The 15376-nt window shown below is 37.6% G+C and overlaps 1 protein-coding gene and 1 long non-coding RNA gene across 2 annotated transcripts; one reads left to right on the top strand and one right to left on the bottom strand.

Annotated features, from left to right (window-relative positions):
• Window positions 1-1260: 1260 nt before the first annotated feature.
• Window positions 1261-9808, bottom strand: LOC111855330 (uncharacterized). The gene is made up of 4 exons (XR_002840866.2): window positions 9705-9808; window positions 9156-9249; window positions 2298-2390; window positions 1261-1576 (listed from the first exon to the last, which is right to left on the bottom strand). It is a non-coding gene; the product is annotated as an uncharacterized lncRNA (long non-coding RNA).
• Window positions 9809-10002: 194 nt separating this feature from the next.
• On the top strand, window positions 10003-12268 carry LOC111855230 (POU domain, class 3, transcription factor 4-like). Its single transcript, XM_023834032.2, has one exon. It carries the CDS (start codon window positions 10035-10037, stop codon window positions 11112-11114), a length of 1080 nt encoding a protein of 359 aa, XP_023689800.2. The 5' UTR covers window positions 10003-10034; the 3' UTR covers window positions 11115-12268.
• Window positions 12269-15376: the final 3108 nt, after the last annotated feature.

Below are 15376 nucleotides of genomic sequence, written 5' to 3'. Positions count from 1 at the left end.
TTTGATGAAGGCGCTTCACTGTATCTTTGGCTCTTCAGACGGCCCTTTCAATAAAAATGCAAAAATTAAAAGCAAAAAAACCTGCAAAAAGCTTCATATACTATATGCGACCCACAGAAAATCAACTCTTCGGATATATTTAATTGTAAGATTATAAGCCACCAGTGAAGAAAGATGATCATTGCTTAGGAGGCATCGCTCATCACCGGCAAACTGCACCGCACAGGTCCCAGGTCGGCCACTTTGTAGCAGTGAGCCAAAATACCCTTTTTGGTAATTCCTCCCTTAGCAGAACGGTGCCAATTTGTTTCACTGCCAGGGGCTCCTGGTCACAATTGGCAAATGACATGAAACAACTGAGATCAGAACCATAATCTCAGCTGTTGAGCCCAAGGCCAAACTGCACAGGACGACTCTTTCAGGGAAACTGACAAATGGTGTTATGAAATAAACCAGGCGATTTACATTATCAGGACACCTGGATGCTTGCTTGGAAAGGACTTTTCCACCTATTTATTTTTACTTTCTTCAAAGGTTCATTCCCTTTCCTTCACAAGGTCTCACCTCCATTTTGAATTAAAAAAATGCACATATGTATTTCCCCTGCAGTGATTTACGGTTTCGTACAATTGGGGCCAAGGGGGACAGAACAGCAGCTGAGCACTAATCTAATGAGGCTTCACCACAGAGCCCAGCATGAAGGCCAGCATGTGCAGCCAAATGACTGATTCATCTCAATTGACAATCAGCTGATTTCAGTTACACCGTGTTGCTGAAGATGATGCAGACGAAAGCTCCCCATATCAGAATGGCAGGGCACAGCCATGCCTCGGGTTCAATAATGCCAGTGATTATATCCATCCCCAGGGTCAATCTGCCCTTTCTGTGTGGATTCAGACTGCTTGTTTTTTCTGTTGCCGGTGGAACATTCCATATGTACTCCGGATTCTAAAGTTTGTTGACAAGATCGATCAGATTTGAATGGAAAACGTACTGTCAGTATATGGTAATTCATATGTCTTCTCTATTCCATTCTATGCAAATTCAGAACAGATACTTGATGTCACATTTTATCCGAAGAGAGGTAAGCAAAAGAAAAAATAAGGGATAAGGAATTTTCTTCAGTTTTCTGCAGTTGTTATGAGTACAGAATAAGCAATTTCCCATTTCAAAAAACAAAAGAGAAATCAATACACTGAGTTTGCTCTGAGTATAAATTTATTGTAAAGGTTGACAGAAAGTATACTATAATTTCCTGGTATATTTAATATACATTTCTATGATGGCATTATATATGATTTTATGTGTAGATATTTTGTACATATTTTATCACTTTACTTTCCCCACATATTTCTATCTCTTCAAAAAAACTGTTTCTTATTATATTCATACATACTAGGTGCTGGTGCTGCTCTTGTGAACTCATAGCACGTCCCTTGGCTCTATTTATGGTGCAAATCAGGTCTTCAGTTCTGTGTAGTGCCCAGCAGTGGATCTCCACAGGTCTTGGCAATCTGGTCACCAGTGGGAGCACCAACCTGCTGCTCCAGGTCTAAACTGACACAGATATACATTCCTTCCCCACAGAGCCAGTGTTTTAGTGTTTAGTGTGAAGAGGTTTGCATCTTGCTTAGCAAGTGAGCTAAACAGCACAATTTAGCAAACAGATCCAGCTCCTTGCAAATTTTACAGGGTTGAGAGCTTTCAAAAGCACTCTCTGATTATTTAAACATGCATATCCTTATAGTAATGGATGTATCTCTGTATGACTGTGACTTTGTGCATACTCATTAAATGTTCAGATATTTATGTACAAGATAATTAGGTGTGACAGGTGCATCTTGAAGCATTTTTTTTAGAAACCTCCACAACGCCACATGTCCAGTGTCCACGCTGAGAATCTGCATCATTGAATGATACACTTGTCAAATCATCTTATCCAATTTTATAATGTGGATACATGCAACAGTGTAAATTAAAGGCATGTTATACGGAAGGATTTCCTATAAGGAACGAGAAGGCAGGAAAATAAATGTAAGGTAGAGGTCAATGAATAACTATATGGAGACTGAATCCTCAATTCTCCAGGGTGACTGTAGGCTAATTAATAATTAATGCCAGAACCAGTGTGCTTGAAATGCAGATGTGATAACTGCGGGCTTGACACAGTGGTTCAGAGGAGGCAGATTTGCAAGCTACAGGGAATTGGCAATCCCCAGTTAACGGGCTATGGCAGCAGACCTGGGTGCAATGCAGGGCCGATGGTTTAGATTAGATTCCCTTCAGCTGCTAATTACCTGAACACACTTTGAAGTTCCTTCCTCTTCAGAACTGGTGAAATGAGTAGTTGGTTCAGTCAGGGGACTTGGGGAGATGATCAAATGGATACACTGAATGGACAGATGAAGAATAAGAGAGAAAGAAAGAAAAGGAAAGAGAGGGGGAGATGGATCTTTGGGTGTGGAATCGGACACAGAGTCTCACAACACATTTTCTCAGATTTTTGCCCTTGAATTCACATAGCCTTAGATTTATGAATTTGAGAACTGGTCTTTCTAAAATATCCTTCAAAGCACATAAAGATAACCCACACAAATAAGAATCACAACTAATAGTTATATTCCTGCATTGTACATCAAAACATTAAAATCTTACTTTGCTATAAATTGTTGACAACTACAATGACAATGAGTCACTTAAGTTCTCAACAATAGAGGCATGTACAGTATGGTTAAGGATTTCTACTTGTAACGTAAAGGTTGCTGTAGTTGTATAAATGTATATAAGGACATAGGAAATGTGCCCAGTTTGCCATATATAGGTCTGCATTTCAGCTGACCAGCACTGCAATTCTGTTTACACAGGATAATGCACACTGAACCAAAAAACAACGTTTTTATAATTATTCATACAGGAGCATTAAAAGGGCTACGGACATTCTTAGATTTAACAACTTCCACCAACTATCAAGAATACTAAGAGAACATATTCTCACTAAAACATAATTTTTAGTTGATAACACTTGAATTTCTCCAAAATATGTTACACCAGAACATGAGTCAATGTGTACTGTGTATTGAGCCTTGGGTTGACTCTGGCTGCTCTATGGACACTGGATATTGCCTGACTTTCATTCTGACTACCCCATCTCCCCACAGAAGAATGAAATAGCCTTATGATATTCTAACCTAGCCTATTTGCCAAATTGTTTCATTTTCCAGTTTGCATAATTCATTCTGGAAATGTGCTTGTAATCCAAAGCACTCGTATATCAAAGCAAATTTTCCCATAAGAAATAATGAAAACTCAGATGATTCGTTCCACAACCCAAAAATATTCATATAAAATGATTAATACAAAATATAAAATAAAAATACATAAAACATATTAACCTGCACTTTACCAATCGTGGATGGTGTGAGGGAGATAAGAGAGAGGAGAAGAGAAGGGTTATTTTGTAGGACGACTTTCACTGTAACTAACGGAATCACTGCTATCTGTTGGCTCACTGGAATCTTTTTCTTTTTGTGCGACTTTAACAAGGAACCTATCCAATGGCAGCTGCTTTTGCCTCCTTTTCGATTTTGCGGAAATGTGGACATTGCATTGTCGTTAAACAGATTCATTGCCTGCACTGCTACAGCCTTATTCGGGTGGTGCTTTTCTACTAAATTTTGACTATACGAGTGAGGCACGCCGACTGAGACCGAGCATGGGAGACGATTACCCACAATCCCGCAGCGAGAGAAGAACCATCGGCTCAGTTGTGATCACGTAACGCTAGGCGTATACATAATACTCATATTGCAAGACCTCACTTGTTTTATCAAGTTAAAATTTATTACAAATTTTTGCTCGTCTTCCAAAACACTCGCAGACTGTTACTCGCAATCCAAGGTTTTACTGTCTGTTTGTGTATGTATATGTGTATCTGTGTGTGTATGTGTGTATATATATAATATATATCCTCCTGAGACCCAAGGAAAAAAGTGTCCTTCAATTTTAGGTTATTTGTCTTTGGAGGAAATGATATCTTACAATTTAGATTTTTTCAAATTTATTTTTATTTTTAATTTCACAGCATGTCCTCTTTAGTGTACAACAGGAATAAATACGTTTCCTTACATCAGTGAAAAGATAGATGCAAAAACAAAATGTCCACTACAATGGACATAAATGAATGGGTGGGGTCTCAGGAGGATATATTATATATGTGGTTGTTTTTAGTCAATTAAATCAGTTGATTCGGATTTAAAATTGGAAATCAGTGACAATGTCAGACGCAGCTGACAAATTTATGCATGCAACAGAATTTTATACTCATACATAGAATGGTTTTGGTAGACCGATTTTTAATTTCAACAAAACTGTCAGGTGTTTATTAAGCAAACGTAACAGAATGACACTGAAATATTTAAGGTTCCATATCTAACCTTCAGGCTAGACTAATGCTACATTATGTTTTGACTTTGTTGCTTCACCTGCTGCTTTTCAGGAACTGAGCCTAGACCACATGAATTTACATTCAGTTGTCTTTAAGACCTGCACAGCAAAATTTCAGTTTCAGAGGTGATTAAATTTTCCTGATTTTAATGTTGCTTTAACGTTAATATAATACACCTGTATCACATTTTGAAAGATGTACTTTAAACACTTGCATCGCGTCCCTCTTCTCTCCCATACCTTCATGGTTCAGTTGACTGTATTCTATGCCTTAGTTCTTTGTATTGGTGGAGAACAGGAGGGATGTCAAAAGGCTCCTCTGCACTTTGCTTTTTAACATGGGTGTGAAAGAGAGACGTAAAGCTGTGAGCTGAAGTAGTGATAATGTGTGGTGCTGTTTATGAAGCTCATTGCATGTGTGGCCAGAATGAAGTCCTATCAATGTTACAACTGTTCTAAAATGCTAAATAATTTACTACTACTACTACTAGGCTATTACTGCTGCTATAGTCTAGTAGAAGTAGTAGGCCTAGTAGTATTAGAAGCAGTAGTATTTTTAAGTCTCAATTTTCCTCTTGTAAATTAATAAATTAGCAAATTATACTTTTAATAAGTAAATAACTAAATAAACGCATGAGGCCCATGCCTGTATTTATCTTGATTACTGGTAGCTTTTTATTACTTCAAACATTATTATATATAATTTAGGCCTACACATTATTCAAGATGATTAAACGAGCGATAATATAAGTCATTAAAGCGTTTTCCGTCGCAAAATATTTTGTCAGCTTAGGTCTATACGATGTTATTTTTGAGTAAGAAATGTCTACTGCATATGTTTTTTCGAAGCTAGTTTGACCTACTTCACTCTATTTCAATTTTTTTAAACTCTACCTACCACCGCAAGCCGGGAACTGTGTAGTTTCCACAAGCAGTCATTAGTACTGTAACGGAACTATTTTAAGAAATAAAAAACAATTAAGGTTGCCTACAACATATATTTTCCACATTGTTTATATTGAAATGAATATGCTAAATTACATTAAAATGCCATACACCTATTAAAGAAGCACTTTCATAACCACGTTGCAGCCTTTTTGATGAGTGACGGCTATTTTGCATATTCATATACGTCATATTTCGTGCGCTGAGCAGAGGGATTCTTATTCCACCTGTAGTACAGTAGTAAATTAATACTTGAAGTATTAGCCTGCGTTCATATTTATTCAAACTATGCAGTAGCACAAACAAAATTCGCCACACTGTACTGAATGAGCGGTCATTGAATGGATGGAAAGAGAAATAATCTAGAATATATTCATTAAAAACGTTTTAATATAATTAAAAAGTAAGTAAGGCACCAAATCATCGAAATATACATGCTTCTGTTAAATAGTTTTGTAGTAGGCCTACTTGTTTGCGGACTTGCAGATTGGAGCGATGGTTTGGGATATTGCAAGCAAAATAGCGAATACCTATGAACAATGGTACGCATAACAGGCAGGGTCTGCGCATGGATTTACAGTGTTAATTGTCTTTCACTAAGCTGTTTTCGAAAGACCTAAAAAGCATTTAATGTTGGGGAATTTTCTCCATTATAATAAAGTGTGCGACACGGAGGAGTATGAAGACTCTCGCTCTCAGAATAGAATCGTTTGTCAAATCACTATTACTGTCCTTAAAACAAAATAATAGCCTAATTACGTTGGCCTATGTGACTGCAACCAAGACACTAGTTCCATGGATGGATTGCTATGACACATCTTATTCGTTCAAGAAATAAACATGGAACGACAGAGAACAGCTTAGCCATACCATGAAAGTAAAACAGCAGCGAAATACTTTGTAGCGCTGGGGAAACGAACTGAACACGGCGATTAAGAAGATGACTCCAGTGAAAATGATGATTAAGTGCCGACACAATGATTTTATCCAGTGCAATCCCACGCAAATTTACGCTGAGATGTTCAGATTATTTTTTCCCTTTATTTTCGTACGTACCAACATTTTAATTTGGAACGTGTCTTGATGCGCGTGCCGGTATTGTTGTACATATATACAACTCTGCAGGGGACTTTCTAGCTACTGAAAAGATCAGGAGGCAAGTCAAGGTTTACTTTTTTTTTTTTTTAAGGAAGATTGGCATCGTTGCTAAAATAGTCAGGGCTTAAAATACTCCGGGCTATAGGCCCGAGTGATCGGACTTAACGACGCACACACACATATAGTGTGTGTGCGTTTGCAACTCTGTATACCTGCACCAATTGTATTTAGAATGTTTACATGACGATATTCAATTAGAATGATCTTCGAATACAAATCTGATGTTTTTGTTAGAATAATTGTATAATTCAACTCGCTGTTACCTATATGTGTACAATGAATCATCTGCCTTTCTACCACATAAATTTGTTGATAAATTTATTAGAAATATTAGCAAATTATTAATACTAGGCCTAATATATCCTGAAAAGCATGGCAAAATAATGTACTATTATAAAAAATATATAAAATATGAGTTGAATTAAAATAATGAGTTTGCTATGGGTACAGTATCAAATAAAAGAAAAAGATCATCCCATTCAATGTGTGCCATGAGTTTGTGCTCTGTGCTGCCTGCTGTAGACTTCAGCCCCTCCCAAGAACCTGCCCTGGAAGGATGAATGGATGGATACAAGATAAAAAAAATCACACAACCCAATACTACTGGAAAGGCTGGGATATGAAAGCCACATTTTACATGTGCATATAGTTTCTACTGGAGTCAATGATATAACTTGTTTCGGGCAAAAAAAAATATAGCAATGGACGCTGGTGCCCACTGAGGCTCTGCTACCCACTGAGTTTGTTCTGACACCCAGGTCTGACTCTTTGCCATTCATTGTTACTGAATTCCTTAAACCATTGTTTCAATAGCAAAAAGTGTTTTGAATTTTTATTTCTTTTGGATATAAAGATCTTTATATCTTTTTAAATATTTCGGCTTTTAACATACACTATAGTTGCACAAAACAAGTACGTGCAACTGGAAACGCTGTTTTTTTCCCCAATTACCAGAGGCCACCCTAAAACAGTTTCGTTCACGTGCTTGCGCCTATTGAAATGTGCGTTCTACAGTAACGTGCGTATCTTGTTTTTTCAAATTTTTTTTGCCTTCATAACACTCGGAGTATAAATCTTAGTAAGGAAAGGCTTAAAAGTGTGGGCGCCAGGTTTTGACACTGAGAAGGCCGACGCCTTTAAGCAAAACCTTTCTACTCTGACTTTCATGCGGTATTGAAAACAGCAGCTCAATCCTTTAAACCAACACGCGACTTTTAGATACAGATAATATTTAGTCTGTTGAAATGAACAGTGTCTTTATTGGAGTGTTTATTTCATTAAAGTATTTTTCATCGTGCTTTACACTAGGCCTAAATCACCCATCCTTCCATCTTCTAAGCGCTTTTCCTGGTCAAATGAATGTCGCCTATATGCATCGGTTATTTGTGCTTTGCCGGTACTGAAAGGGGAGGTTTAAATAATGCAATTTTAATGTTTAAATTACAATAAATTACCTTGAGCGTTTGTATAATAATTACAATCATTTGAGCTTTTGCGTTGATTCTTTTAATATTGTATAGACTACATATAGTGTGTGTGCGTTTGTAAGTACTCGCTATCAGAGTAATGTGAATAATCTGTGCAAGCAAATAACATACAAAAAGTAGAGTTCTTAGTAGCCTATATACAACAATTTTCTAATTAACAAATTAAGATTGTGCTGCGATGTTTCACCTTATAGGTGGTAATTTTATATCTTGCCCAGCTCCAGAAGTTGTTGAAGTTTGTTGTAACAGTAACGCAAGATACTTTTCATATTATTTTCTTTGGTGTCCAGTCAGGGCCTTCCCTTTGAATGAGTCGCCTTACTGTGCCCGGTACTGGGATTTGTTGGCCGCTGCAGGCTTTTATTACGTTCTCCATGGAAACCCGGATCGTGGGGAAAAAATGTGGAGCCTGAATAATGAGAATCACCACAAGCAAAGGCTTGAGAGCAGCATCTGTTACACTTGGAAACTTAGCCTATCGAGAGGATAGCAGCAAACCCCCACTCCACATCGCCGCCTTCATCTACTTTCACTTACTGGCTGTTTATATGCTATTACTTACTGGCTGTATATATTTCAATATAAATAACCTTTTTCAGTACAAAATTCTTGCCAATACATACGCTTATACTAAATATTTTTAACATGACAAATCACTCAAAAAATATTATTAAAATAAAATTTGAAAATAAACCACCCCCAAGAGCTTCGAATCAGTCAAATAAGCTGCACATCACAAAAAAAAATGTTTCTAAAAGGAGAAGTATATATGTATGACGATAAATATGGCGTACATTTTTATTCAGATTGTTCCTAAATATGCTAAACGATTTTTTGCACTCTGTTGTATGATCGTGAGTATCTATCAAAAAGATATTTGGATAAACAAACGAGAGATGCAAAATAAGTTTTTACTATTACAGTATATTCCGCATAACTACACTTTAGTAAGTTCTTGGGAAAGAAAAATAAAACGTTAGTTTTCATTGCATTCATAGGTGTTAAGCGATTAAAATTTAAGCTCCCTACTTTTCCGTTGTCCGTCCAGTTTGTGTCAGAGGGCATTGACTCTGTGTTAAGGCAAACAGCTACGATTTCTTTAGGTTTTGATAGCAAACTCACCTGTTCTTGTGTGAGCTTCTGCACAATTTCCTCGTGTTCAATGAGAAATGACGCTCTTTGATGACTGGTGGCTGGTAGCCTTCTTTTATTTATGCTAAATGTATGAAAATGTATGCAAATTTAAATCAAGCTTAAATTGCAAGCTCTTGTAACATATTTGATGGAATTTAAAACCAATAAAAAATACTCGGCTGTAGAATTATAAAGGGAAATATAATCACGTACAAAAGTAATGGCAGTATATATTAGGGGAAAATTTAAATTATATACAGCACAGTTATTACCACTTTTAAATTAATTGTCCAATAGCCGATTCAAACTACAATGATTCTATTGCAATATGCATGTATATATAGTATATATATATGTGTGTGTGTGTTTACGTCATACTAATAGTTCACTTTACATTTGTATATGCATTATTTCTGTTTAAATCTATTAATTAAAATCCCTGTTGAATAATTGTTATTCCTCCACGTGTTTGAAGTTTTAAAACGGGTTTCCTCCTTAAACAATTAATAATCAGTAGCTTTTAAAACCAATACTTACACACAACGGGAGACGTACAATAAAAAAGACTTATATGACTGAAGTGAAGCGTCTGAATTTATGTCTGTTACACAGTTTTAAGGAACGCAGCCTATGAAATAAGTCGCTTCCTGTTTTGTGTTAGTGTAGCTGTTTTGTCTCCAGTAAGACTCATGTCTGGGGAGGGGAGGACAGCCTCGTTTCGCTATTGGTTTCGACCGGATCGAGCTTTGTTCCGACTGGTACAGAGAACCGTCAATTATAAACTGGCTGCTGATTTGGCTGCCTAAGCAGAGACATGTCAAAGGCTGAAGCCGTTCCCTTTGCAACATTTTTACTACTACATCAAGCATGGCCACAGCTGCCTCCAATCCCTACAGCATTATCAGTTCTATGGTTCAGGCAGACTCTTCGGTCATGCAACAAGGGAATCCCTTTAGGAATCACCAGAAACTTCTACAAAGCGACTACCTCCAAGGAATTCAGAGCAGTGGACATCCTATTAGCCATCAGTGGGTAAGCAGTTTATCTGAGGGAAATCCGTGGTCAGCATCTCTGTCGGGCAGCCCTTTAGAGCAGCAGGACGTGAAACCGGGGCGAGAAGACCTCCAACTTGGGGCAATCATTCATCACAGATCTTCTCATGTCGCCCATCACTCACCCCATTCCAATCATCCAGGTGCGTGGGGAACATCCGTGTCTCACAACTCATCTGTAAACACCGGGGGGCAACCGATTAACATTTATACGCAGGGCGGTTTCACGGTCAATGGCATATTGGACCACGGAGGTCTTACGCCTCCCTCGAACTCTTTAGAAGACCAGGGCTTGCATCTGGGAATAAGAGACAACCCAGACCACGTCGACATCGGGGGACACCACTGTCATGACCACTCCGATGAGGAAACACCAACCTCGGACGAATTGGAGCAGTTCGCCAAACAGTTCAAACAAAGGCGGATCAAGCTCGGCTTTACGCAGGCAGATGTGGGTCTTGCTCTGGGCACTTTATACGGCAATGTCTTTTCACAGACGACCATCTGCAGGTTCGAAGCCTTGCAGCTTAGTTTTAAGAACATGTGCAAACTGAGACCTTTATTGAACAAGTGGTTAGAAGAGGCGGACTCGTCCACCGGCAGTCCCAGCAACTTTGACAAAATCACTGCGCAAGGAAGGAAAAGAAAGAAAAGGACGTCGATAGAGGTGAGCGTGAAAGGGGCGCTGGAGTCGCACTTTCTTAAATGTCCCAAGCCGGCAGCCCAGGAAATATCCTCTTTGGCTAACAGTCTACAGTTGGAGAAAGAGGTGGTTCGTGTCTGGTTTTGCAACCGACGACAAAAGGAGAAAAGAATGACTCCGGGGGAGCAGCAGACTCACGAGGTATATTCCCACAAGATAAATACGGACAGTGCTGCGTGCCGTGATCTCTGACTAAAGGACGGGGATTTACCCACCAAGACTGACGACGACAAAAATGTAGTGGATTTTCTTTTATATGTTTCATTTGTAATTTCTGGTGGTGCGGTGATGGCAACGATCAGAGGCGACTATATAAAAACGAACTTACCGTTTTCTCACGTCGGGGCAACGTATCCACACAGACTGATGTTTAATCTATTTTATAAAGGAAACATTTTATTACCAAATTAAAATATTGATTCATTGATTTTATAAAGAGAAATCTTGACTGAAAGGATTTACACGAAATTGGCATTAGAGAGTGTTTAATATCGGGACGTACACACACACACACACACACACACACACACACACACACACACACACACTCATTTAAATATAAAGTTCTATTTCTTTGTAGCAACGAATAAAGCCAAATTAAATATTTGGGGGATACATACACGTCCTCCCTGGTTCCTGCACCCCGACTGTGCCTATTAATAACTTCCCAGCGCCTATGTATTAGGTGTTTCGATTTAATTACAGTATTTTTGGTACTTCGGGTTTGGCTAGATGAAAGGATAAGGGGTTTTACAGATAGTATTCAGTTTCGAACCAAAAATTTCCAATTTTAGTCTAGCGTATTTATTATTTAGAGTTCAAAAACTTTCCTCGCTGCAACACTACAGTGAAGCTTTTATAGCATTACGTGGTTAGTCACTTTATGAAACTTTAAACTGATGTCCCAGGCGTATCGTTACGCTTATTTATAAGGCATGTTTATCAGATTAACGCTACATGTTATCGATATACGGGACAGATGTGTATTTAAACAGTGCGTCCGGCTTCCTATGGGGCCTATAGCATAAACAAGAAAAGTAACACCATCCAAACAAGGTTTCTGAAATGAAATAACAAAGCTTCAAAGGCATATTATTTGGCTAAAATTTTCTTCTCAAATGCTAAATTTTGAATATAGTTCTGTCCTCGACCACAATACTTTCGTGTATTTTTTGGTACTAGCACAGAACCATAAGATATTTTACAATGTAACCGCATTGGAGTGTATCTCATTATTCTGCCTGAAGTTTTATAAGCCTCGATTCTAGTATTATTGATGAATTTCTTTAATATTTTCCAATTTGCTATTGTACAGTTTTGTATAGAACCTTAAAAAATTAATTTAAAAATGCATTATAGTTTAATCATGTATTTAGTGATGTAAAATAAACACTATTTTCATTACAAACTGGAGTTTTTTTTTTATTTCAGAAGCAAGTACTTCTTTTTCACAATTTTACCATCCATTTAGCCTAAAATTTCGTTGCAGTACTGTTGTGTGAGGGGGCCACATCCGTTCGTTGGTAATGCACCCCAGAATTTATTTTTTTTTCCCCGAGACCTTTTCAGATATGTTTACTATTTTGAAAAGGACAATTTAACTTAAATTAAGGACTGTCAGTCTGTGTACGTTACGGAGTCACTATAAATGTTTTGTAATAACAGGGACTATAGGAAGGCATTCAAATTAGTTTTAATTACTGCTATTATTTATTACTGCTCTCCATTCCATAAACTTCTCATTTTAACTATGATGAAACAATTTTTAGACTAAAATACGAGCTAAAAGATCTTTTGAAATTCTAAAAATATAGTATATTATACGTTGTACTCAATTCCTCTAAGATGCATTTTATTTAGGTCAATATGTAATTTTATTATACATTATTGATAGCAGTAGTATTTAGTGTCGGATTTATCAGAGCTTGTGAAAAAAAGTATTATTGTTCCGGATACCTCTGCACGAAAGTATAATATAGCAACTGAGATTTGATCGAGTAAGCTTTAAGCGCCAAAAGTTTCAACAGGTTCCTTGGTCAGATATATTAATACGTAAATAATTATTCAATAATAATGCCTATAATAATAATGCCTATAACGTATATTTTAGACATTTCACTATATCTATTAAACTAAACTACAGGATTCTTTCGGTTTTACCCATTGAGTTTTATTAAAAGATACAACTTTATTAGGATTCTATTATATGAAAAGCTGAATAAGGAAATATTGAAATTTCAGTTCATTATTCATTTATGATACTTCTGAAAATGTATGCATTGTCTGTCTTTTCTAAGCAGTATGCCTAAACTCCGAGTGTTCGCGAAATCAACAAAATTCGATTACTGTTAACCAATAAGCGATCACACTTTACAGGACTGTAATTTGTATTTTAGTGTATTATACGCAACTTTGGCGTCATTCCGTGGAATTACACCAGAGACACGATTCGATATTAGGTCTAAATTTATATATTAATTATACTGAGAATTGCAGAAAACGGCGTACACATGAAATACGCAGATGAATAGGCTACTTCACGTAACGCTTTATTTATCTATTTATTCGTTTTTTGTTTCTTTTGTTATTAAATTAATCATCACTTCAGGCCCACGGGTGGTTAACATTTTACCTCGTACTTTGACACTCCTTATGGTGTATAGATGACATTTTAAACTGAATGTGACACACAACAGCTGTGGGTTGGTCAAGGGGAACAATCATTTAATACATGACGTAGTGGTATTGTCTGCCAACTTTCTTTTTCTATAGCAATGGTTTCTATTATTTCCACAATAATTTCGTAAGGAAACAATAGGGCCACCTTTGAAACAAAGAACGAAAGAGAAAGCGATCCCAAACCATGGAGACATCATGGAAACCGGTAAAAAAAATAAAAATAAATAGGCAGGTCTAAATACAACAAGTTGAGGTGGGCAGAGCACACGGTGGCGGAGTTGGCAGGGGCAAAGGGGGAGTCCTGGGCTGGTGTCAGACCCGGATGTCACAGACGTCACAAACACAGCGAGATCATCAAAGAGAAGCAAGACCTAAAGGGTAAATGTATAGAAGGATAATCTAGAACGGGGAGCATTAGCAAGATCATCCTGGGGCCGGTCAAAGCCGGGATCCCATTCATGCAGTTTACTTTTTGTTTGTCCCCAGTCACCATATAAAATTGTAAGTCTTTTCTCTTACACGGTGAATGGGCCCCAGACACTAGTGCCTAAGCTCCACGTGGATCTTCCACAACTCCATTCACGTTTTGTTTTGTTACACGTGTTTACGCGGCGTTGGTATCGAAATGGCCCACTTCTGTTCTATTTACTGCTTTTGTTAAACATATTTCCACTGCTGTCCACGGATAAATATGAAATTCCCTTCTTCTTTCCCAGTGTATTTGGCTCTTGCTCACCATCCCACAAGGACCAAGTCCTTCACAGGTATTACATGCTGTTAGCTGATTTAGTCTAGAGCAAAGGATTCAACGAAAAATATAAAATCACTAGGTATGTATACGGACAATCCAAAAAGGTAATAATACCAACTGAAGTAATGAGCCCACAAATGTAAAGGAGTTGATAGTGCAGCTAGTGTCACGATCCGCTCCGTCCGCTCCTAGTGTGTGCCACGCCCCCTCATTATCCACGTGTGCTTCCCCGATTGTGCCAGCTGTTTCCTGTTTCTTTTGCCTTGTTCTGTGTATATCAGTCCACGTCTCCCCTTGTTCCCCAGATCGAGCATTGTAGTGTCAGAGTGTTGTCCGTCTTTTGTGCATTAAACTCAGTTTACCTGACGTTCTGGCTGCACTTCGTCTGCTTCCCGACTCGCCCGTCTCCGAACGTGACAGCTAGTTTGTAATATAAAATAATAATAATATGATGTACTATTGTGCACTAGGTCCTTCCTTTTTACTTAATCTGATAAGGAAAAAAAATAAAAATTTCAAACGATCTGTCACAGAAACAGGCCCAGCTGGCATTTTAACGTGGAGTCAGCGTTGAATCAACGTCAGGTGTCAGTGTTGGATAACCGTTGGATTTTGTTTAGATTTTGCAAATCTAATCAACGTTGAAATAGCAACGTCATTCCAACGTCACGTTTGTCAACATAGGTGAATTTGCCAACATTGAATCAATATTGATTTTAGTTTAGATTTTGCAAATCTAATCAACGTTGAAATAGCAACGTCATTCCAACGTCACGTTTGTCAACATAGGTGAATTTGCCAACATTGAATCAATATTGATTTTAGTTTAGATTTTGCAAATCCAATCAACGTTAAAATTTCAACGTCACTAAAGTCCTGCTTTTCAACAGTTTATTTTGTTAAACTGTTTTCACTAAAGTACTGATGTTTTCAACAGAACAAACACCTTGAAATGGATACATAAACGAGTTAGTGGACATGCAGAGTCAGCTAGGACAAAGCCAATTGGTAAAAGCAAGACCAG

This window comes from Paramormyrops kingsleyae, chromosome 18, assembly GCF_048594095.1.
Source record: "Paramormyrops kingsleyae isolate MSU_618 chromosome 18, PKINGS_0.4, whole genome shotgun sequence".
In the NCBI taxonomy this organism is placed as follows: Eukaryota; Metazoa; Chordata; class Actinopteri; order Osteoglossiformes; family Mormyridae; genus Paramormyrops; species Paramormyrops kingsleyae.
This window is presented reverse-complemented; position numbering and strand designations above follow the sequence as displayed.